General features: G+C 35.0%; 1 protein-coding gene across 3 annotated transcripts in view; it reads right to left on the bottom strand.

The window, feature by feature from the left end:
• The window catches only part of Grid2 (glutamate ionotropic receptor delta type subunit 2), a 1,419,378-nt gene that overhangs the window by 250,688 nt on the left and 1,142,449 nt on the right, over nucleotides 1-26,241 (bottom strand). For all 3 annotated transcript variants that reach the window (XM_076864706.2, XM_076864707.2, XM_076864705.2), the window contains one exon: nucleotides 3,185-3,380. In XM_076864706.2, coding sequence (XP_076720821.1) covers nucleotides 3,185-3,380 — 196 coding nt within the window. The remainder of the gene's footprint in view (nucleotides 1-3,184; nucleotides 3,381-26,241) is intronic.

The following is a 26,241-nucleotide window of genomic DNA, read 5'->3' on the forward strand; positions in this document are numbered from 1 at the left end:
CTCCATGAAGGCATTTGTTTACATTTCTCTTCACCCCAGTGACTAACCCCTAACACATAGAAGATGCTTGGTAAATAATTGTTGAATGTCTGAAAAAATTCTGTTACATTATTTGAACCATAACTTTTTCTATTTATGCAAAAGGTCCTAGGCAGAGCAAGATAGAAACAAATTTGTTGTAGTTTAATTAGTATTGTTCAGTGCAGGCAAATGTCTCACAAGAATAGTAAGTCAGAACTTGTCTATTTAATGCTCATTTATACAGATTTTCTTGGTACCAGTGGAACAAAAATGTTAGATGGAATCAGGATCCACCTTTAAGTAAGAGAAAATTAATGAGACTATTAACACAATTAAAAATAAACACAGCCTGCACATTATTAATGAGATCTCTTTCAAGTTATAGATCATGGGGACTGTGTTTCACAGTGATGCAGATTTTCCTGGAAGGCAGTTACTGGATATGTGGATTCTTGTCAAAGATACTGTAGAATAAGTTTGTCCTTTTGTGGAATGTTGACCTAGAAGACCTCTGAAGTCTTTTCTGTCTGCACAAATTAGAAATCAATAATAGAGAACAGGAAGCTGCTTTGTGAGGTGTGCAATTTGAGTTGCTCGATGAATCCACAGTCACACTTCACGTTAGAGTTCTCGATTTCATGAACCTCCAGTGAGAATAGCAGGTTCGGAGGTTATCGTATGTTTGTTGGTTGATTTTGTTTTTTAATTTTGAAGCTGGTCAAAACCTTGCAAACTGAACCAAAGTACATTTCATTATTGTGACCTATTCTCTGCCCAAACAATTTTCAGCTGCCTCTGCCTGGGGTGAAAGAAATATATAATACAAACAAATTTCACTGAGATATTTTCTGTTAAATGTGTAAAGGCATTCTTCACCAGACTGCCAGTAAATCAGGAAACAGAAGAAATATGGTATAATAAATATTTGAGGCCTTGATTTTTTGGTTTTAAACTTATTAGCCCTCTTTATCAGCATATTATCAGAAGATAAAAATTGTTCTCCACTTCTTTCACTGCATTTTCTTTTTTATTATGTCATAATTTTAAGTTAACACTAGGAAATATTGAGCAATAAAGCTTTGTAGTTACCAATCTCTTACAAACATATTGTCTAAGGTAATCTTCAGGACCATCTGATGAGAGGTTTATGGCTCTAATCATACTGTTTTATTAAATTATACATATATTACCTTAATTAACTTTGACAAAAGATGGGAGAATTAGGAATTCTTGTCTGTTATGAAACTCTGAAGGTCTAGGCACTACCTAGCTAGTCATGTGTACACATTTTATTTTTAAAAAATGAGCTAGATTCAAAGTCAGGTTGATGTGCTTGCAAATCTCATGTTTTTAAAAATTTTTATAGTATTTATCACAATGTTAAACATTTTATTTATTCACATTTCAATTCCCTTTTATTTTCCTTACAGACTCTATTTCATGAATCTAGTGCCTATTTCTCTGTTGCTGAATTTATCTCCAGTTCCTAGATCAGTGTTTGGTATATAATTGGTACTTCATAAATATTTAATGAATGAACAAATTAATGAATGAGTGACTATGTACATTTTCAAAAAATATTTAGTTAGACTACAGCTATCTAGTAAAAGAGAAAAAAATGAAATATCTCTGGAATAATACTGTATAGAAAGAGATTATTAGGCATGGGGAGATTTGGCTTCTAAAATGAAATTGAAATATAAAATTTGAATTTTTATCTGTACTAATCCTCAAGGAGAAATTGTCTTTTCAACATTAGACAATATAACGAAAAAAATAAATAAATAAAAACAAAAACTTTCCCCTAAACCATTTAGCCTTTTCATTTTAGAGTTGAAATTCATCTATATCCTAAAATGTCTTCCTTCTTTCTCTTACCCCCAATACATGTGTTCATTCACCCACCAGATCCACCTCTCCCACTCTCCTCCCTACTAAGGACACTCTGTGAACTTCCTGGAGCCAATGGTCCTCATTAGAAAAAAAAGAAAGAAAAAAATTTTAGGGTAAATGGATGGCCCCTGGGAAACTGGGATTCTTATAATAATGAGGGCAAAGGACTTAGAGGCCATTGCTAACAGGATAGTCACTGATTGTAGAATATCCACTTCCTTAAAGGCATTGTTAGTACTTAGAGGTTTACCTTAGCATTGTCACTTCTCAACAGAATGACATCAATGTGGTGACTCTAGTGGCCAAGGAGACAATGGTAAGCAGATAAGGGGCATCACATGGAAGGCTGAGAGTAATGTTGGAGCCTATGGCTGGGGAATTTTAATAGTTAAAATATTCTCTCGTATAATATCTGCCGTCTGAACAAGAAACTCAGACTAGGGGTCCAATTATTCTGCTGCATGAGATCACAGAGGGAATGTGCAGAGCATTATTGCTGCCATTTTGACATTCACTCATTCATTCACTCACTCATTCATTCATTCCATAATTCTTTCAATACGTTAGCTCCTGGACACAATTTTAAGCAAAAACCATTCAGTTCTCACACAGAGATTGCTAGGGCCTGAACTGCTTTAGTATTCATGTAAATAAACTATGATCCAGAATAAAAACTAGCTTTTTCAAAAAAGGTGAAAAGTCTTTCTAAGCTTTTTTTTTTTTTTTTGGTCTATTATTTCTAAATAAAGGTTATAGAAATATAAGATGTATATAAAGATTTTTCACACTCAGAAATAGAAACGAACATTTATAGGCATGTTATTTGTTGACAAGATTAAATTTTGCTTTGAAATAGCTTCACATAATCACAAGATAAAGTTTTAATCTAAAAACAAATGCAGTGTAGAAAATACCCTGAGTCATTTAAAAGAATTGTATAAACTGAATGATATATGGAAAGGAATTTGTAAAAAATTTTTGGTCTTCATGTTTATAATTCCTTAATCCTTTTCAGAACAAAATATCAGCACATGTTTTTTAGTTTGGAAAGTCTATGGGAAATGGATCTGTTAAGACACTACAGAAGACTTTGAATTCCTCTCCTGATGCACTGAATTGTTTCAAAACCTTCTTTAAATCAACAGAAGCTATAATTTACCTAAAAATTCTATGTTAGAGTTAACAAAAAACAAGAAATAAATTTCTACTTAGCAATTCCAACATGGAAAATAACATGTAAAGATTACTAATGAAAAACCATGGCCAATACCTTTTGAATGCCTGCTTGGGACTCCAGGACATTGTTCTCTGATCCATTGCTTCGGTTGATCATACGCCACATTTGGGAGTACATGCTGTCCCTCTCAAAAGGATTCAATCCCTTCATGCGGACATGCTCATATACTGCAGAGTCCAGGACTGTGCCATAGGGGATGTCTGTTTGCTTGGAAAGGTCCTGAAGAGACCTTGATTATTTGGAGAAAAGAGAGACAGAGGACATAATGATTATTTTCAAGTGAAAGTAAAATTCAAAAAAAAAAAGGGCAATATATGAAAAGATAGATTTTAAAAATTGTTTTGATTATTTTGTTGTCTCTTAATAGTGAGACAAAATGTATAAGGAGAACTGATGTTAGGATATATGTAGCAAATTATGAGATAAAATAGTCATTATTGAAGAAGAGGTGAAAATTTTTAGTGGTAATGCAGTACTGTTTTGGTAGACCGTCACTGGGGAAAAAGAAATCTAGTAATACCGTTAAAATGATCACAAATTAAATTAGATTGCTTTGTAATCATAAATAATTTAATAGTTAATTTTAAGTATAATTATTAGCCTATGTTCTTTTAGTTGGCAAGCCTTTAATAGTTTTATAAAATAATTACATTTTACATAAACAACATGTTTTTAAATAAATGCATGTTTAACAATTAGTATCGATAGTCATTATTATGGTGTGGCTACTGAACATATCAGGCAATTGACATGTATTATCCTTATAGCAGTGCTTCATTTCAGAACTGTTTTCACCATGTTCTCAATGAGGAAACTTTTAGGTTGAGAAAATAAGTAATTTAGAGTGCAAACTCAGGGAGGGTCAGAGCTAGGATTAAAATGTAGGTCTGTCTTCTTCTAAGGTCACAGTGTTTCAAATGCAAGATACTATTATTTCTGTATTTCTCTTGCAATATTTGCTCGGTTTTTTTTTTTTGTATATATGTGTGGTGTGTGTGTGTGTAGTAGAGAGAGGGAGGGGGGAAGGGAAAGAGGGATGGAGAGGAATACTGACTTCTGTTTGCAGTCAAATAGGACAATTTTCATATTCCTGGAAGCAGAATGTTTTCAGCTTTCTTGGTTATGGGATAATGATCGAGGATTTTCAAATCCATATTTGAGTTAGAGATGGCATTTATTTATCCCAGTTTATCCATCTCTAGTTTGGTGGTCAATTTCCTTAAATCTGGGTTACAGAGCCACTCTATAATTTCTGATTTGGAGAATCTGGTTCTACTCCTTGGAATTCATTGAATTTGAGTTTGTGAACAACTTTAATGACTGACATTTAAGAATAAATGTGGCTTTGACATAGTATTCAAAATCAGATGCTAGCATGCTTTCAACTAACTTCCAAGAATGGGAGCAGATGCTTTGAAACACTATGCCATATTTTGAACGAGAAAAAATGCACCAGGTACTCCACAACAGGAACCATGAATCAAAGGTAATGTATACTTCTGACCTTTGGTTTGTTTCTAAATGGAGTTAACTAATGATTTCCTGAGGGTCTTTAAAACCAACACTTGCATTGGACAAAGAATTGGGAATATTCTTAAGTTCACTAATCTCCATCATGTGTAAAACTGTGTGGCATAAAATAAATTATGGGTCCTGTTTGTTAGAGGTATATTTATACCAATTTCTAACTATAACTTTCAGCAAAATTTAATTTGCATTTTGTTGAATTTTGTGTTGTTGATACATATCATTTACTCTAAAGAAAATACTGCAGTAATAATTTCTTTTTTGCTTTACCAATTTGTTGTGTAAATGATGCATTTAAAAAGTATGATTTGATGAGAATATTCTGGAATATTCTACAACTATTACTAATTCTAGCATTTTTCAAAAGATAACTAGAGTGACAATGTAAATGAATAAATTAAGGCAAAAGCAAGAAAAAAGTAAGTTGCATGTAGATAGAATACAACTTAATGCTAGAGTGACAGGGTATTTATTTTTGCGACATATCATAATTATCTTGGTGATATTGTAACAATAAGAATTTTGTTTAAAGAGAAAAAATACTGCTAATTACTGCTAATTTGTTGATTTTCTAGCGATGGATGCAACGCTGTTTTAAAAACACAATATTTTCAATGTATTTTCCACTGCGTGGTTGAAGGTATTCTAAAATGGTAATACAGAATGAAGAAATAAAATATATCTATACAGATTATAACAGACTCCATTGATTCAACTTCTACAAATGCAAATTTCAGAACTGTTTTCACCATGTTCTCGATGAGGAAACTTTTAGGTTGAAATAATAAGTAATTTAGAATGCAAAATCAGGGAGGGTCAGAGCTAGGATTAAAATGTAGGTCTGTGTGCTTCTAAGGTCACAGTGTTTCAAATGCAAGATACTTACTATTATTTCTGTATTTCTCTTGCAATATTTGCTCTCTGTTCAAGGTGAAGTAGTCCTACATAGTACCATATGGAACTTGAAGGTCCATGTTATAGTTTACCAGAAACCCTACTAGCATATGATCAACCACTTGCTGCTTGGCAGTTCTGACAATCAGTCTTGATTATAACTGTCAAAGGCTTCAATTTGGCAGAGGTGAGATTTTAGTTTAGAGTAATTTTTTCCTTTTTTTTTTCCTTTTTGCCTGTATCTAAAAATACAAGCTTGCCCAAAGAGTCATACTATAAAACACAGTTCAACAAATTTATGTTTCCTCTTAGCCTCCCATGAAAACAGAAATCAAATGTTGGGATCCTTCCTTCCTTCCTTCCTTCCTTCCTTCCTTCCTTCCTTCCTTCCTTCCTTTCTTTTCTTTCCTTCTTTCCTTCTTGTACTAGGAATTTAATGCTGAGGGTGCTTTACCACTGATCTATAATGCTAAGTTGTTGAGGATGTTGCTAAGTTGCTGAGGCTGACTTTGAACTTGCAATCCTCCTGTCTCAACCTCCCCACTCGCAAGGATTACAGGATGCACCACCATGCCTGGTAAATGTTGGGGTATTTAATATAAACAGTTTTCTGTTTCACAGCTTCACCTTAAATATTAGTTTTAAAACCTGAATATAGATTTATACTATCACCAGTTTAGTTGGTGAAACCGTTTTGTATACAATGAAATTTTAAAGGAATATCTGAATATATTGCCTATATGAAGTTCCTGATGTCAGAAAACAGGCAGCTTATTTTTAACATGCTTCAAGTTTAGAACAGCAGAGCATTTTGTAATTTAGAACAAAGGCATGTTCCCTCTAGTAGTTTCTGATATCAAGTTCAGTGTATAAATTTGCCTTGAGACATATCTGCAATAAAAATTACAGCTTGTCGGATTCAGTGTCGTTCCATTATAGCACACCAAGACAGCACCAAAGGTGACAAAAATAAAATGACTGAAGCAAAATGAAGTGAACACAAACAGCTTATCATAGAAAGAGAACGCTGTTTTAAGAGCCCAACATAGAAAAGGAGTGCCTATCGTGAGTAGCCATCTTGGTTTTCTTTTTTTTTTTTTCATGCTAATAAGATTTTAGAGCAAGAGAAATGTGATGGCCTATGTTATGAACCACTGAAAGGAATCTACTAGGTTATTCTACAAGCTGTAGTCCTTAAAAGTTGTATCTGAAGGTCAAATGCTGAGTGAATATTATTTAAATAGGGCCAATCACTGCTTTAAAATGCAAAGCAATCCTAGAATCATCCATAAGCACCTAAGACATAAATTAATTTACCATGGTGAATATTAACATTTCTTCCTAACAATAGGCAATGTCTTCCCAGGTTGCAGAAGGAATGAGGGAATCTAGAACATTTCAAAATAGAGCTGTGTATACACTCGAAATACACTCCATTTTTCTCCCTATAACCCACATACCACTCAATAAATGCTCACTCTGTGAATCTATTAAACCTGAGCCCCCCACACTCCAGACACACATTACCTGTGTCACATGTTCACACAGAGTGAAAATTGGAAACATGTGACTGCAAGTGGTAAATGATAAAAGAAAGCAAATGTTTGCCACACTAACCAGCCTTGTTTTTTCAAAGAGCTAAGATTCTTTTATCTCCCATTCTGTTCTCCTTTCAAACTGATATCAACCCATGGGCACAAAACAATGCTGAGAGAGAATAGGTAAGTATCATGTAGCTATTTATATGAATATTACATATACCAAGGAACTGGCAATTTAGGGAAATTCTGTGGAAATAAATTTTAGGAATTTAAGTGGACTTACACTGATTTTAAACTCTTTACATGAGAATAAACATTGAAACCCTTTCAAGAATTTAAAACTAATTTTCATATATGTGATGGTCTTAAATATAACTAACAGAGAGAACCTGTCATAACAGCCTCTGACCAAAGTCCCAATTGTGTTTATGATGATGGTGATTTTCTCTCTATAAGGCCACATTTAATGATTTCTAATGTATATCTCTTTGTGGAGAAGGCAGGATGGCCCTTTGTAACATTGTTGAAGAGGAGATTCAAGCATTGGACTAGAATTGAACAATGTCTGGTTTCCCTTCTAAGTACAATGTTGACTGAATCTATGATACTTAATGGTCATAAATTTCTTAATAGTGGATTATTTAGGCAGGTTATGACTTTTATTAACAAAATTATGTTACAATGAATGTGTCACTAAAAATGTTTGCATTTCTAAAACTATCAGATAGTTAAAAAAAATCCAAAGACTATTCCCTGAATGAACTTTCATTCATATTTTTACCTATTTTCCTTTAATAAAAGAGTCGATGTTATCCACGTAAAAAATTTTCGAAGAGCTTCCATAAGCCTCTCTGTCCCATCTCACCATCATCTTCTTTTAAAAAAAATAAATTGAGCTTGGTTGTGGCAATGCTCACCAACAAATGACACGTCTGATCTGCCAGCTCCATCCCAGGAAGGGTAAGTCTAATCCAATTTTTAATGGAACAGAACAAGTCAACACAAGTTATTACATCAGAAGGGATTTTTCTTTGGGTCAGGGAGAGAAATGAAATGTGGCTGATAGGATTAGCACTTGATACTTCAGGCAAAGGGCTGACAGTGGAAAACAGACTAGAAGGAGTATAGGACAAGCATTCTCCCACTCCATTCAGGCCCCTCCACCCGCCCCCTCTCTCCCCAGCTTCCTCCTCTGGATACCGATTTCAGCATCTGCCAAAGCTCAGATATTGCTGCAGGCCCAGGGCTCAACCAAGGGCCCAGGGCTTTGTAGCAACCACATAAAGAGCCAGCCTAGTACCCAGTGCCCACTGCTGTCCATTGGCTCTAGCAGCTGACAGCTGCTAGGCAAAGAGGGCAGAAGCAGGTTTTCTAGCATAAAAAGTGATTCAAAATTTAAAACTTAAAAGAACAACTAACATGCCATCAGAATGAGAATGTGCTCTTCACACTCAAAAAGCAACTGAAAGTGTTGAAAAACAAGATTGGGCCGTTAGATAAGGCAGGCTTGTGTCTGAGAGGTACTGTCCACAGCCCTAAATAACCTCTCAGTTTCTAAGAGTAGAGGTTTTAAGACATAAAACTTTAATTTGTGTTTCAATCTTTGAGCAAATTGTTTCTCCAAAGTTCAATTGCTTTCGCCTATTAAACAGAGTGAAATAATAATTTTATGCTGAGGTATTTGGAAGTTTGAATTAGATACTGTATGTAAGACATTTTCCTTAGTGATTAGCACTCTAAGTGCTCTATTAGTAATTACAATTACTAATTTTATTATTACTGTTATTAGTTTTACTTGTTCGCTGCTATTCCCTTGGTTTCTAGAAATGCCATTTCCTAATTTTCCTATCAATTAGATTCATTCTCCACTAATCATTATTCTTTACCTGTGGTCTTTCATTCTAACTTCTCTTTTCATATAATCTGTCATCAAATTCTGTACCTTTTACTTTTCCAGTCTTGAAATCTGTGGCCATTGTCTTTTAAAAGGTTTTTTTTTTTTTTTTTTTTGCCAATACCCTTTGCATTTTTACTTACTCATTTCTAAGTCTTTCCTGTCTCTACGTTAACCCACTGCTAATCCATCCTCCATACTACAGCTTAAGTGTTCTTCATATGAACATTACACATGCTCAGGAAATGTGTAATTTGGGGTAAATCTAACCGTACTACTGCCTTGTTTAAATATGTCTTATCCCAGAGCCCTTAGAAAATGCTTCCATCTCTTTAGCTTTCAAGATTCTTCAAAAGTTTCTCTTAAATCTTTTTATTTCCATTATTAAAAATAACCATTTCCCCTATTTACAGTCACAATTAGGCCAAACGTACCATTTCTTCATTTTTTAGTTTATCACATCTTCACACCTTGGTAGATGTTTTCTCCATAAAAGATGCTTCCTTGTTTGCCTGATGAATCCCTCCCCTTTAAGAACAAACTCCACTTACTGTCTCTTCAGTGAGTGGTCTGCTAACATTCAGCATAGGTTACATTTTAGCATTGTGTTATGAAACTTTACTTCTTTACACACCTTGTTACTGATTCTTCTTAGTTTTTAAAATTCATGGTTGAAACATAGAACCAAGCACTGGGTCTGGAAAATAGTCAGCAATCAATGAAGCTCATTTGTTTTGGCTAGTCTTTACTAGAAAAATACTCTTGGAAAGTCAGATTCCCATTTAACTAGCACTGCATAAAAATGGAGTTTTAATTATATATTATCAGTCATTCAGAGGGTAATTTATCATGGCCAGAAATATTTTGGGGTGGGGAAAATATATATATATATATTTTTTTTCCCCACCCCAAGAGATCTATGGGAATCTCCCTTGTGACAAAATCAGCTGTGAAAGCTTTATCAGTGGATTGCTTGCCAAAGCATTTTGCCATGTATGTAAAATAAATAAATTCAGCAGCAAATCAAATAAAAAAGAAAATTCAAACAAACAGGACTGAAAAAGGTATTTGGAAGAGCTCATGGACCATGATTTTGGCAGACATCAGACCTGGAACAAAGTGGACTATCTATTCCTAAAGGCTAACAGTGCAGACAGAGAGAAGTGGGTTGTTCACTGAATGATTTTTGACTGAAATGTCAGAAGCAAGATGAAACAGAATTGCTCCAACTAACTCTGTCAACTGAAATAACTAACATAAATAAAAGAATATGATTTTAATAGTTAAAGAAGATACAAATACCAAGAACAAGGAGAGAATAGCCACCTTTGGTAGTATTATTAGTATTACAGAAAATTAATTTGGGGAATTAAAAAAAAATTGTTTTTAATATTTATTTTTTAGTTTTAGGTGGGCAAAATATCTTTTATTTTACATTTATGTGGTGCTGAGGATCGAACCCATTGCCCCAAGCATGCTAGGCGAGCACTCTACCACTGAGCCACAACCCCAACCCCTAGGGATTTTTTTTTTCTAGTAGGATATCTATATAATGAGGAGTAAGACAATGTGTGTGCTCTATTAGAGAAGAATGAAATAGGCTGTCCACCCTCCTACTGTGGCAGAGCCAATGGCCAGCTGTTCTTTGAGAAACCACATTCCTCATTGTAGTAGCTCCCTTTCCTCAGGAAAGTTTTTCCAATCTCCTCAGATATAAGTTAATACTGAAAATCTGATGAAATGCAGAGGTACCAAGAGCATATGCTGAGGTAAACAGAACTCCTTGCTATAAGTAGGGAAGTTTAGCTTGTAGATGGTGTGGTTCATATGAAGAGCTCAGGGAGCCATCTTTTGTGTCCAAGAGTGTTGCTTTAGAGAGGAAACAGGCTCAGGAAAGAGATAAACATTCCTTTATCCCCATAATACAAGGTTTCTTAGTTTAAAAAGATTAAGGTCCAAGTGACTTCAGAGGAAGAAATAGGGCTTCTTCTCACAGATTAGATTGTATGGCTTTAAAGTGTACGTTATGGGGAAGGTAATCAGGGGAGCCCAGCACAGGTCTCTCTAAGGAGACCATGTTCCAGGGCTGAAGTGCTGTGTCTTCATTCCTCTCCCTGGTGCTGGAACTGCTCTCTTCTCAGGGCAACATCAAGTCCTTAGAAGAACAAGCTGAAGTCTGAAGTTGGAATGACACCAGAAAGGGCAGAGGGTGGAGACTTCTTTTCTTGGGGAAGCAGGGAGTTTCCCAAGCAAGACCTTCTATGTAGACAGAGGGCTTTATAGGAGGTGTCACATGAAGAGCAAAGACTGGAGATGTATGGAGGGTCAGCAGATGAGAGGCTCCAGGAGGAACACTGGAATATGGACCAAGTAGTGCAGGCATTCCCTTCACTCTGATTTGTTCCTCTCCCTATCCTCAGTCAGAATCCTTCACCTGACCCTAAGCCCTCCCTATGTGGAACAACAGAGTACCTCAGATAAAGATAACTTCTTGGGCTCTGAACTTCTCTTTATTATCCTATTATTAACACATATTAACTGTACAAATAAATGGGTTTCACTGTAACATTTCCATACATGCATGTATTGTGCATTGATCTTGTCCATACTCCCTTCTATCCTTACCCTTCCCTCTTCCTTTCTCCCTAGTCCCCTTCCCATATAGTCTTGCTTCAACTTTCAGGACTTTTTTCTTTGGTCTGGCTAATTCTCTTAAAATAATGCCCTACAATTCCATCAATTTTGCTGCAAATAACAGGATTTCATTCTTCTTAATGGCTGCACAATACTCCATGTGTGTATGTACCTTATTTTCCTTATCCATTAATCTATTGATGGGCACCTTGGACTATTGTGAATAGTGCTGCAATAAACATGGGTATTGTTTTAGTTAGCTTTTTCTTCACTATGACTTAAAGACCAATTATAGAGGAGGAAGAGTTTACTTGAGGGCTCACAGTTTCAGAGGTCTCAGTCCATACTCAGCAGGTTCCATTCCTTAGGTCTCAAAATAAGGTAGCATATCATGGTGAAAGTGTGGTGGAAGGAAGCAGCTCATATGATGATCAGAAAACAGAAAGAGCAAATCCACTCACCTGATACAAATGTGTACCCCAAAGCCATGCCCTCAATGCCCCACCTTCTCCAGCTACACCCCACCTTTACTTCAGTCACTACTCAGCTAATCCCATCAAGTCATTGATTCATTGATTGGGTTAAGGCTCTTGTAACCCAATAATTTCTTCTCTGAACTGTCTAACATTGTCTCACATGTGAGCTTTTGGGGGACACCTCATATCCAAACCATAACAAGCACGCAGGTTATTTCTTTTATATATTGGCTTCATTTCAAATATATATCTAGGAGTGCGAGAGCTGGATCTTATGGTAGTTCAAATTCTATTGGTACAGTGGCTGTACTACTTTATATTCCCAACAAATATATATAAAGATTCTTTTTTCTTCACAGCTTCACTATTATTATTATTATTATTATTATTATTATTACTACTACTACTACTGCTGCTGCTGCTGCTGCTGCTGCTGCTGCTGCTACTACTACTTATCATTCTGACTGGGGTTAGATGGAATCTTAATATAGGTTTTTTTTTTTTTTTTTTAAACCAGGGATTGAACTCATGGGTGCTCCATCACTAAGCCACATCCCCAGACCTATTTTGTATTTTATTTATAGACAGAGTCTCACTGAATTGCTTAGTGCCTTGCTTTTGCTGAGGCTGTCTTTGAACTTGCTATCCTCCTGCTTCAGCCTCCTGAGCTGCTGGGCTTACAGGCATGTGCCACCGCGCCTGGCCTAGAATCTGAATATAGTTTTCATTTTCTTTTTTCTGATGGCTAAAGGTGTTTACCATTTTTTTCATATATTTATTGGCATTCATATTTCTTTTTTTTTGAAAAGTGTTTGTTTAGATCATTTGCCCATCTTGATTGGATTACTTGTTTTCTTGTTGTTAATTTATTTGAGCTACATATATTATGGATGTTAATCCTCAGGCAGATGTATAACTGGCAAAGATTTTCTTCCATTAGGGTTTTCTCCTTACTTGTTGATTATTTCCTTTTCTCTGTAGAAGATTTTTAATTTGATGTACTCCCATTTATCAATTTTTGCTTTTGTATCTGAGATATAGGAGTCCTACTCAAGAAATCATTCCCTGTACCAATATTTTGCTTCCTCTATGTTTTACTCTAGTAGTTCAAAGTTTCAGGTCTTATATTAAGGCCCTTGATTCATTTTGAGTCGATTTTTGTACAAAGTGAGAGAGCCATATCAAAATTTAATCTGGATGTTTTCCTAGCACCATTTGTTAAAGAGGCTGTCTATTCTCTAGTATTATGTTTTTGGCACCTTCGTTGTGAATCAGTTGCCTGGAGATGCATAGATTAATATCTAGGTTCTCCATTGTGTTCCTCAGGTCTCTATGTCTGTTTCTATGCCAATACCATGTTATTTTGATTACTCTGGCGCTAAGGAATGTTTTGAAATCAGTGAAATTGTGAAGCCTCTAGCACTGCTCTTTTTACTCAGGATTTCTTTGGCTATTCAGGGTTTTTGTGCTTCCAGAAGAATTTTAGGATTTTTTTTTTTTTTTTTTGGTAGTTCGGTAAAGAATGTCTTTGGTATTTTGATTGAAATCACATTGAATCCATACATCACTTTGGTAGTGGTGCCATATTAACAATATTAATTCTCCCAGCCTATGAACGTAGGAAGTCTTTTTACCTTTTAGCATCTTCTTTAGTTTTTTTCTTTAGCGTTTTGAAATTTTCATTGTAGAGGTCTTTCACCTCCCTAATTTGATTTATTCTAAGTTCTCTTTGTTGTCGTCCATGTTTTATTTTGTTTTGTCTTAGGATATTATGAATGGAACTGCTTCCCTGATTTCTTTCTCAGTCAATTCTTTATTAGTGTATAGATAAGCTACTGGTTTTGTATATTGATTTTTTTATCCTGATACTTTAATAAATTTGTTTGAGTTCTAAGAGGCTTTTGCTGAAGTCTTTAGCATTTTCTTTGAATTTTGTCATCAGCAAATAGGGATAATTTGATCTTCTCCTTTACTATTTGAACCTCCTCCCTTACCCAGCTTTACCCCAGCTCTTGCCTAATTGCTCTGGCTAGAATGTCTATGCTATACAGATTAAGAATGGTAAGAATGGGTACCCTTGCCTGGTTCCTGACCTTAGAGAAAATGTTTTCAGTTTTTCCTTATTGAGCGTGATTTTGACTATGGGTTTATAATATATAGCTTTTCTTATATAGAAGTATGAATCTTATGTACCTAATTCATTCATGACTTTTATCATGAAAGGGTGTTGAGTTTTATCAAAGAATTTTCCTGCAACTATTAAGATAATCAAGTGATTTTTATTGATTTTATTTATGTGCTGTTTTACATTTTTTTGTTGTGCATATCTTAAAATATCATTGCATTCCTGGAATGAAACCAACTTGATCATAGTGTATGATCATTTGATGCCCTATTGAATTTGACTTGCAAGTATTTTATTGAGGATTTTTGCATCTATGTTCATTATGGATATTGGTCTATAATTTTGTTTATTTGTTGTGTCACTATCAAGTTTGGTAACAGGGTAATACTGGCTTCATGAATAAGTTTAGAAGGGTTCTTCCCTTTCTATTTTATGGAATACCTTTAGGAACATTGATATTAGTTCTTTAAAAATCTGGGAAAATTTATCAGTGAACTCATTTGGTCCTTGGTTTCTCTTTGATGGAAATCTTATTACTGTTTCAATCTCATTTCTTGTTTTTCTTCTATTTAGGATTTTTGAAATCATCTTGGTTCTGTTTGAATAAGTCACAGATGTTCATAAATTTGTTCATATTTTCTATATTTTCCAACTTATTGGCATGCAGTTTTTCAGAATATTCGCTAATGATATTCTAAATTTCAATAGTATTCATTGCAATTACTTGTTTTTCATCTCTAATTTGTTTTTATTTTTCTCTCTCTTTTTAGGTTAGCAAAGGGTCAGTTTTTTTGTCTTTAAAAAAAAACAACAATTCTGTTTCTTGGATCCTTTGTATTGTTCTTTTAGTCTCTATTTTTCCTGTGATCTTTGTTATTTCTTTCCTTCTACTGATTTGAGGCTTGGTTTATTGTTGGTTTTCTATGACATTAAAATGCATCTTCAGGTTATTTATTTTTAGATCTGTCTTTTGGTATCATTGCTATAAACTTACCTTTTAGTTCTACTTTTGTTGTATATCACAAGTTCTAGTATATGCTCTACTTCTATTATCATTTGACATTTTGATTCATAGGAGTACTTAAATTTCTTTCCTGATTTCTTTAATAAACACTATTCATTCAAAAGTGTTTTTCAATCTGCATGGGTTTGTATAATTTTTTTTTCACTTATTTCTAGTTTCATCCCATTGTGATCTGAAAAGATGCAAGAAATTATTTAAATTCTTAAAAATTTGTTAAGACTTATTTTATGGCCTAATATGTGGTCCATTTGGAAATTGTTTCATATGCTGATGGAAAGAATGTATATTCTGTAGACATCAGATGGGATATTTTATAGATATTTATTAAATCTATTTTATTTATAGTGTAATTTAACTATAATTTTGATTTTTTCCCTATATGATGTATCTATTGATGAAAGTAGGGTATGAAGTTTCATTATTAGTGTGCCAAAGTCTGTTTTTCCCTTTATGTCTAGTAATGCTTGTTTTATAAAATTGGGTATTCTAATGTTTGGTATGTATATATTTATAATCATTATATGTTCTTGATGAATTGTTCTCTTGATCTTAGTCTCCTCTCATTTTCTTAAATTCTGTTTTGTCATTTATAAATATAGCTACTCGTAATTGCTTTTGGATCCCATTAGTTAGAATTTCTTTTTCCATTTTTTCACTTTCAATCTGTGTACATCTTTGCAGGCGAAGTGAGTTTCTGGCAGGCAACACGTTGGGTCTTGTTTTCTAATCCAATCAGTCTGTGTCTTCTACTAGGTGAAGTAAGACCATTAAATTCTGTTTTGTTATGGAAAGGTATAGAACTGTTCTTTTTGTTTTGTTGTTTTTCTTTTTTTTTAATATTCCATGCTCTTTTCTTCTACTTTTATATCTCAGACATTGATGGTTTACTAAACTGATGTTTGACCTCTTATTTATCATTTGCATCTTACTCTTCTAGTGAGAATTTTTATTTTCCATGCTCTCATGATTGCTTTTGTCTTTCTTCCTCTTCTGGGTGTAGAATTCCTTTAAATATTTTCTGTAACATTGGCTTAATGGTTATGAATTCCTTTAGTTTATGCTTATCTTGGAATGTCTTATTCTTCAGTTTTAAAGGAGAACCTTGACAGATATAGTAATAATGTTGGTTGGAGGCTATTTTCTTTCAGGATTTGAATACAGTGTTTTAAGTCTCCCTGGACTTCAGAGATTTTGCTGAGAAATCTGCTATTATTCTAATGGATCTACCTTTTAATGTGACTTGGCACTTCTCTTTGAAGCTTTAATATTCTTTTCTTTGTTTTGTACTTGGCAGTTTAACTATAATATATTACAAAGAGGTACTTTTCTGGTCTTGTCCTATTGGCTTTCTAAATTTCTCCTGTTCCTGGATTTCTCTGTCTTTTCCAATATTCAGGAAATTTTCTGCTGTTATTTGACTGATCAGGTTGTCTGTGCCCTCTACATAGCTCTTTTGCCTCTGGCATGTTGATTATGCAGATGTTTGATTTTTAGATTTTAATGGTGTCCCAGAGACCTTGTATATTCTCTTCATTCATCTTATTTTTCTTTCTGAACTATTTTAGAATGCTCACTTGATTATTATTTTTAAGGACTGATTAAGCAGCCATAGATTTTTGAATGTGGTTGATCTGGAAAAAGTGTGTGTCAGTATTCATAAGGAGGACACCTTTCCTCTCTGGAACACTGTCACTTTGTGGTAGATTACTAGGTAAAGGGATTATAGTCCTCCAAAATAGCTGAAGTCCTTCCTAACTGACTTAGGAATACCCCCTGCACTCTCTCCCTAACAGAGTGATCAGAGGCATTCCTATCCTCCATGTGGTAGAGATAGGATGGTTACAGGTAAAACTGAAAGTTCACGTAAAATAGATACAGTTTAGATAAATGGATGTAAGACACTACTTAAGAGTATATTCTCCTGCAATTAGAAATATTTGTATTTCCGTACAAATTTAAAAGTTGGTTCAAACTTATGGATAGAATAGGTCCTTATTAAGAAATACTCTGTTCTTATTGCTGTTAAGCATAACTAACAAAAATGACGATTAAATTCAAAATGACAGTGAAGATTTATAATTTATGATATGGTCAATTAGTTAAATAAATCCTACATATTACTATTTAATTATAAATAAACTATTACATATATATGTATGTCAAATACATATATGTACAACAATACACACATCTAGATCATGAAAGGATGCTTTATATATTATATTTAAATAATATGTGATCAATAACAAAATCTACATATTATTGTATAAATATCAAGTAAGCAAAACTTGACTACAAAAGGCTCCTGTGTTCTGTGAATTCAATTATCTTGCAGTTTTACCATGCATGGTAAAACATATGTGCAGCTTCTTTCTTATATATTGTGAAAAAGACACAATACTTATTTATCCTAGCAAAGCAGGAACAAATGTGCATTTATTCTAACTTTCATATCCATCATTTCAATATGCCAGTATTGGTTGTCAGCTGATTGTAAACTTTCTGTTGCAATATCTTGAAATAATTCAGTAAACTTCAACAGTGGAATAGTGTATTTTTATATTTCTACCTCCTTGAAAAAAATGAAGGACTTCACTAACTCCCATGAATTCCCCTGGGGATGATCAAATTTCTAAACAGTGTTAAAAAAGAATCCTAACAAAATCATAACATCAGAGAGCTATGAAAGAATCACCCAAGGTAGCACATAAGTCGATTAGACACCATAAGGCATATAAGCCAGTCCACAAAACTGACTTTATCATTTTTTTCCTAAGGTATCTTAGTGACTTAGAAAACTTAATACTAGGAATTCCTTACTCAAGCCTAATTCAAAACCCCCCATATCAAAGAAGCATCTCATTTTGTTTTCAGTAAAAGTGAATAATAGCTGCTTATTACTTCCAATCTGATATTTCTTGATGTAGTAAAATACTTATTGAGTTAAACATTAAATTATTTTGCTTATGATAATGGTATCTATTACTCAATTTTTCATAGATATTAGCTATTTTTTCCTCTCCTGCTTTAAGGTTTACATAATTTGTGAGCATTATAAATAGGCCATGGTGTGCTACGAAAACTGGAAATCCATATGTAACAAAATGAAATTAAACCTCTTTTGTTCACCATGCACAAAAGTTAACTCAAAATGGATCAAGGACCTAGGAATTAAACCAGAGACTCAGCATCTATTAGAAGAAAAAGTAGGCCCTAATCTTCATCACATGGGGCTAGGCCCCAACTTCCTTAATAAGATGCCTATAGCACAAGAAGTAAAACAAAGAATCAACAAATGGGATGGATTCAAACTAAAAAGATTTTTCTCAGCAAAAGACATAACCTGTGAGATTAATGGGGAACAAATTTTTACCCCTCACACATCAGATAGAGCTCTAATCTCTAGGGTATATAAAGAGCTCAACAAGAGAAGCACCAAAAACAAACAAACAAACAAACAAACAAACAAAACCCAAATATTCCAATCAATAAATGGGCCAAGGACCTGAACAGACACTTCTCAGAAGAGGATATACAATCAATCAACAAATATACAAAAAAATGCTCATCATCTTTAGCAATCAGAGAAATGTAAATCACAACTACTCTAAGATACCATCTCACTCCAGTCAGAATGGTAGCTATTATGAAGACAAACAACAACAACAAGTGTTGGCAAGGATGCGGGGGTGGGGTGGGGGGTGGGGGGGAAAGGTACACTTATACATTGCTCCTGGGACTCCAAATTAGTGCAGCCAATTTGGAAAGCAGAATGGAGATTCCTTGAAAATCTGGGAATGGAACCACCATTTGACCCTGCTATTCCTCTACCCAAAAGACCTGAAAACAGCATACTACAGGGACACAGCCACATCAATGTTTATAGCAGCACAATTCACAATAGCTAAACTGTGAAGCTAACCTAAATGTCCTTCAGTGGATGAATGGATTAAAAAATTGGAATTTATACACAATGGAATATTACTTAGCACTAAAAAAGAATAAGATCATGGCATTTGCAGGGAAATGGATGGCATTAGAGAAGATTATGCTAAGTTAGCCAATCCCCAAAAAACAAATGCTGAATGTTTTCTCTGATATAAGGGGGATGACTCAAAGTGGGGTAGGGAGGGAGAGCATGGGAGGAAGATTACCTCTAGATAGGGAATAGGGGTGGGAGGGAAAAGGAGGGGGAAGGGGAATAGCAAGGATGGTGGAAGGTGATGGTCATCATTATACAAAATATATGTATGAAGATGTGAATTTGGTGTCAACATACCTTATATACAAACAGAGATGTGATAAATTGTGGTTTTCAGGTATTGTGGTATTAAGAATTGTAATGCAAAAAAAATAGAGAGGTCATGTGTAATGGCATAATTTGGTGTAAACATACTTTATATACAGAGTTATAAAAAATTGTTCTTGGAATGGATAATTATGAATGTTATGCATTCCACTGTTGTCATGTATGTAATAAAGAAATAAATTTAAAAAACAAACAGTGGTAAAATATAAAAATTAAATAGGCCATGGTGGTGTTTAAAAGGTTTGAACAACTTTTACACTACTAAGTCATTTTCTTAATAAATAGCAACGTTACAATTCATTATAGTTGTCACATGGTTCATTCTGAAACTACCTTCATTAAGTGGTGCTAAACTCACTCTCTCTCTCTCTCACACACACACACACACACACACTCTCTCTCTCTCTCTCTCTCTCTGAGTCACATATTTGTCCATATTAAACTTCATCGTACTTCTAATCACCTTGCTTAATTTGTCAAGGTCCTTATAAATTCTTACAGTGTGGTTCTAGTCAATAATCACCCCTACTCAATATAGAGTAATCTGCATATTTAATAAGCTTACTCCCTATTCCATACTTCAAATCAACACTGGAAATGTTAATTAGAATCAAGACCAATGCTGACTTAAGGAAAAACCTTTATTCAATATACCCTTCAAGTCTGACATTGAACCATTGATCACTGCTTTGCACATGGCCCACTAACAAGCAATACATACTAATACTACATGAAACAATGATCCAAATAAAATACAGTGTAGATTCAGATGAAAGAAATCAATAGCAATTTGTATTTTTTCCCCTATATGGTCTTTTGAAGAGCTCAAAACACTAATCACATTATCAAACTTTTCACAGTGGAGTGAAAAAGAAAAAAAAAAAGACTAGAGAGAAAGAAATTACCAAGATTAACAGTAAGCAAATTTACTACTGTATTTAAATACCCAATGAACTATTCCCATCAAAGGAAGGCAGAAAGTCTTGGTGTTAGTGAATATGCTAATGAATCCCACTAAAAACAGAAATCCGGGCTCATTAGAATACAGAGCAGGAGACCAAATTTTTATTGATCACTTAAAATTTCTCAAATTTGAAAGATATGATTCCTCTTTCTAGCATAGAAGGTCTGTGAATTTCTCTAAACCATTCATTTTTTTTTTCTTTAAGAATGATTTAGAGAAAATATCCTCTATGCCCAATCAGGCAATATTTGGTTTCTGAGGAATTTTAACTAAAGTTGATAATAAATGTGCATCCTGATGCAGAGATGAGGTCTTATTAAAAGCCACTATTAGATCGTAAATGCTCAAATTGTTCTGCAAATGTGCTCCCCACACCCAATTCAATAGCAGATCTTGAGAAATCAGCATCATTTCTCCCAGAAAACTCCATCTGGGAAAAGAGCCGAGCCAGCCAGCTGCAGACTCCGTTCCTCACCTTCCCCGTCACTTGCCATTATCTGGGCCATTTGGGTATTTTCCAAGCTCATCCTTAATATCAGGCCTTGAGAATGGGACCTCTCATAGAGGTGTCTGTGTGTGTAGGAGTGGAGGAGGAAGCCATTAAAAATAAATTGAGTATCTTTAGATGACAGAAGCTGTGGAGGCGCTAAGAGGTTCTGAGGACTAATGGGGTCAAACAGGTACTTAGTGGAGGGTGGAGGTCAGCATGCCAAGGCCGCTAGCATGATGGAGAGGCTAGAGGAAAAAGGGCGAAACTGGAAAAAACAGACATAAAGGAAGATAGGAGGGTGACAAAGTAGGAGTTTCTGCCTGCCAATCAAGGATTTCTTTTATAAGGTATCTCTGCAAATCTGTTTTCTCACGTATCTCAAATCTTTAATAAAATACCTCATTGTGTCCTGTTCAATATAGTTGAAGGGACACTGAAAATAACTTCATTCAAACTATGGAACCAATGTTTATGTAGTGAGAGAGGAAATGAATCACTTTTTTTTAAAGTGCAAAGAGGCTTTAAAACTTGCCTGCTTTTTGGTAGCAGAAAGGAGACCTGGAGGCTTGAACCTAAGTCTTCAGTATCCCTTAGTAGTGATCTGCCAAAAGCCCCCGACTACCAACTTCACTCTTGCTGATTTCTATCACTGCTCTTCCCACATTAATTTTGCAAAAGCATAATCCATACTCAAAACTACCTCCTCTACGGCGATTAACAGAGTCCTCCCAACTAGCGAGTTTTTACCATATGCCTGAACTTGTGGTAGATAGAATTTATTTATTCAGCAGCCTTCAGGTAAGGAAGGAAAATAACAAGAAATAGAAGGTGGGAATTTTATTCTCGAGTACTTAATAGGTTTCTAGGCTTAGAGGAATTAGAGAGAGAGAAGGATTTATTTGTTTAGAAGGATTCAGTTTATCCAGAAGAAGGAGATCACCTTAGGGGTTGTGGAAGCTTATTAGGTTGGCAAAGTTTTTGTCTTGGTGAGCTCTGTGTAAACAAATTCTACGCCAATGCTAACATAGCCCTGTTCCCGGGAACCACAAATAAAGTGGGAGACAACTTTTAATTAAATGCTCACTGAAGGGTGGCTTTGAAAGACCGACCAACAAGTCTTAGAGTTTTTGCTTTTCATTTTTTTGAGATAGGATTCTGTCTATGACATCGAGATGGCTAGATGCTCATAAAACATCCATCATTGCTGTTCTTAAGTGCAAGGGTAAGTAAGCCATTGCAACACTGAACAATACACAGCAAGGAGATGAATGTCATCCTCGGTCTGTAGTGCCTGTGTGTTCTGGAGCTGAGCCTATACAATTCTGTACTAAAATGAAACATAAAAGCAGCATGAATCAGGCCCAGCTCACTTTCTAATAAAGTGTGCAATTCCCTGCTGAGAGCAATGTAACAGGATGCTCCTGGAGGACTGAAGAGCGAGTGGGTGAGACAACTATGGAAACCTAGATAGAGTACCATTTTGGGATTTCTCTCTTTTGTGAAATAAGAGCACAAAGAAATGGCTTTCACATTTCCTTCTGTCCCCCCATCCCCACACTGGGGATTGAACTCAGGCATGCTTCACCACTGAGTGACAACCCCAGCCTTTCTATATTTTGTTTAGATACAGGGTCTTGCTAATTTGCTTAGGAACTTGCTAAGTTGCTGAGGCTGGCTTGAACTCAAGATCCTCCTGCCTTATCTTCCCAAGCTGCTGGGATTACATATGTACCACCATGTCTGCCTCCTTCTGATTTTTATGAGTTATACAATTCATATAGTTCCATAGTTTCAAGTCAGATTCAAGAAATCGCTTCCTTGTTCAATCACTGAATGAATATTACATGTAACAAATTATGTACCAGATATTTAGTAAGGTGCTACATAAGACCCTGGGTTGGTACAAAGATGCTTAAAAGCAGCTCTCAATGACATGCATTTTATTTTTTTATTTTTATTTTTTAAAGAGAGAGTGAGAGAGGAGAGAGAGAGAGAGAGAGAGAGAGAGAGAGAGAGAGAGAGAGAGAGAGAATTTTCAATATTTATTTTTTAGTTATCGGCGGACACAACATCTTTGTTTGTATGTGGTGCTGAGAATCGAACCCGGGCCGCACGCATGCCAGGAGAGCGCGCTACCACTTGAGCCACCTCCCCAGCCCAAGGACATGCATTTTAACTGGGAAGGTAAAACAAGTAATATGCCAATACATGGCCAGATATAATTCAGAGTGTAAACCAGGTAGATACAAAGTGGCTCAAAATAGAAGGACTAATTATGAATAGAGGGGAGGCCACATGGAGGCAGTAGCATTATGATAGTGTAAATAAAGTTGAGTTAGAAGAGAATACTTGCCTGGCAAACCCAGGCTGATTGCCAGCCACCATCAGGAGCAGCCTGATCTGCAGTCTAGTCAGTCAAGCACTAAGGTGGGATCACAGAGTGAATCATTGCTAAGATTCATTATTTATGCTTAAATTCAAATAAGGCTTGGCTGATAACCAAAGCTCTTTTCCCATTTGAAGGGACTGGAGGACTGAGTGACGGGGCCAAAACACAACACATTGTAAGATACACCATGAGGTTGGAAGTGGCAGCTGTGTCAGAAACAAGAAAAGCATCAGAAGGAAACATTGAGGCTTAGGTGAATGAGGTAAAAGAAAGAATTTAACAGTGCCATTGTAGACAAGATGAGAAGAATAGTTAATAACACTACCAAAAATGGCGGGGTGAGAGAATTCCAGGGTATGCGTAGACCACATTGGGAGTATATCCTAAAAAATATAGGTTTTTCTTTTGGGGATGATGAAAACATTTTAAAACTAGGTTGTCATGCTTTGTTCACAACTCTTGAATATACTAAACACCATTGAGTTGTGCAGATATACAAGTGAATTTTATAGTATGGTAATTCCATCTCCATAAGGTTGTAAAATTTCTCCACTTCTAGGGCTACTATCATGGGTCTGTTAATCCATGAAAGTTACTTCTTGCAATTGCTTCAGTGTACAGTCTCTTTCATCCGTTATCAAGCCTCACACGTCCCAGAGATTTTTCTGCAACTTCAATTCTCATCTTGGAGAGGAAGTTTGACAAGGACAAAAGACTCATCTTTTGCCTTGCAGGAGAGAGGCCTCAGAAATTTTTTGGAGCAGGGTGAAGTTTTAACTCTACAAAAAGAGTCTGCAGAGCCAAAGCCTTCCAGGGCATATCCACGTGTTCCGAGACCACATGTCAAAATTTTAAGTTTTCTCTACCAGTGCCCTGACCTGAGTGTAACATATATCCTTTAAAAATTGGGCAAAAGGAAGACCACCAGTCCAAGGAACCTATACAAGATCCGGGAGAGTAAACAAAACAAATGAAAGCAAATGTTACTTGGGGTGCGTTAAGAGTTCAAGAACAGTGCAACTTCTTTCTTTCTTTTCTTCTTTTTCATTTAATATTTACCCTAAATCTATGAAGTTAAACTTATGCATTTTTACCTTTAGGGAATATAAAGTTTTAAATTATTATGGATTCTGATAAGGTCATTCAGCTAATAGATAGCATAGTATTTCAATACAGATTTGTTTTAATCCATAGTCTCTTGTGCTTACTTCTAAGACATTATAGAACTTAGACATATCAAAAATTAAGTTAGCTAAATGTAATGAGATTATTTATTCTAACCTTCAGAGCTCTTTTTTTTAAAAAAAATAAATGTATAATGACCTCCATGGTTTTCATGTATCATTTGCTCATTACTTAAATCCATACAGATTTAGCATTTTGCTGTTGGCAGATGATATGGTCTATAAGTTAAGATAAAAATTTCAACTCCAGATTGTCTGGGCTTACTACCCTGGCTTTTAGTTTTATCATCTATAAATTGGAGATGATAATAACATATACCCCATGGGGCTATTAGGATTAAATGCAAAAACTATGTAAAACATTTACAAATGTCTGTCACATAGCAAGCACTCAATACACGTTAGCTGCTAATATTATTTGCCCACTGTGTGCCAAGAACTTTGAGAGGCACTGGAAGCACAACATGAAAATGACACTATCCTTGCCTTTGAAGAATTTATAATCTCAAAAAACATGAGGGTAGTGACTATGTCTGGGCAAATGGAAGACAGCAAAAAAGAAAGGGATTGTGGATTATGTCAGGGATAGGGAAGAGCATGTACAGCTTCACAGAGGCATGAAGTGACCCACAAGTGTGGCTTGACTAGAGTGTGAATAAAGGTGAGAATGGGTTAACTGGTTCCAGTAGATAGAAATGAGGCTGGAGCAGTACATGAAGGGCACTGTAAGCTCTGCTAATGGAGTTCAATTTATTCCTTCCTTTAATGAGGAAAGGTTTTCAAGCCAATTCTAAGAATCGAAGGAGGAGGTTCAGTCTGAACACCAGACTCAGAAAAATAAACTGGAATGTGTAAAGAATGGAAAGAGAGAAACAATAAGTTAAGAGAAAATTAAAAAGTGAAGCAGCAGTCAGGGAAAGTCAGAGATCTTTCATTGCCTTAGATTAATAAAAGAAGGGAAAAAAGCAAGATTTAGAGAATAAAGTGCAGAAGACATAGAAGCAACTATAGTTAACCTTGACATAATTTTAAGAATAATCAATGTTATCCACTCAATAGGCTAAAGAAGAAAAATCACATGAGCATACCAATCAATGAAAAAAAACATGACAAATACAACCACCATGCGTGATAAAAGGTCATGGAAAACTAGGATTAAAAAAGAATTTTCTCAATTTGATGAAGCATATCTAAAAACAAAAATGAGATCCTATAAGCAAAATGCATACCACACCAAGAACTCTTATTGTGACAGTACTGCAAGCCCTAGCTAGCACATAAAGGACAAGAAGAAGAAAACAGAAAGCTTAAAAATAAAAAATGAAGAACTAAAACTGCCTTATTGTGTAAATGGTGAAAAAGTTTACTTAGATCTCAAAGAAACCATCAAAGTTTCCTAAAACTAATAAATGAGTTTGGCAAGGTCAAAAAATAAAATTGGCATATAGAAACTAAATTTATGTATACAAGTAATTAATAGGTGGAAACTGAAATAAAAAATGAAATGATACTATTTTAATCACTGGGCGGGGAGTGAAATACTTAGGTATGACTCTAACAAAGATGTATAGAACCTATATGCTGAGTCTTACAAAATGCTGCCGAAAGAAAGCAAAGATCTAAATAAATCAACCGACAT

This window comes from Callospermophilus lateralis, chromosome 8, assembly GCF_048772815.1.
Source record: "Callospermophilus lateralis isolate mCalLat2 chromosome 8, mCalLat2.hap1, whole genome shotgun sequence".
Lineage (NCBI taxonomy): Eukaryota > Metazoa > Chordata > Mammalia > Rodentia > Sciuridae > Callospermophilus > Callospermophilus lateralis.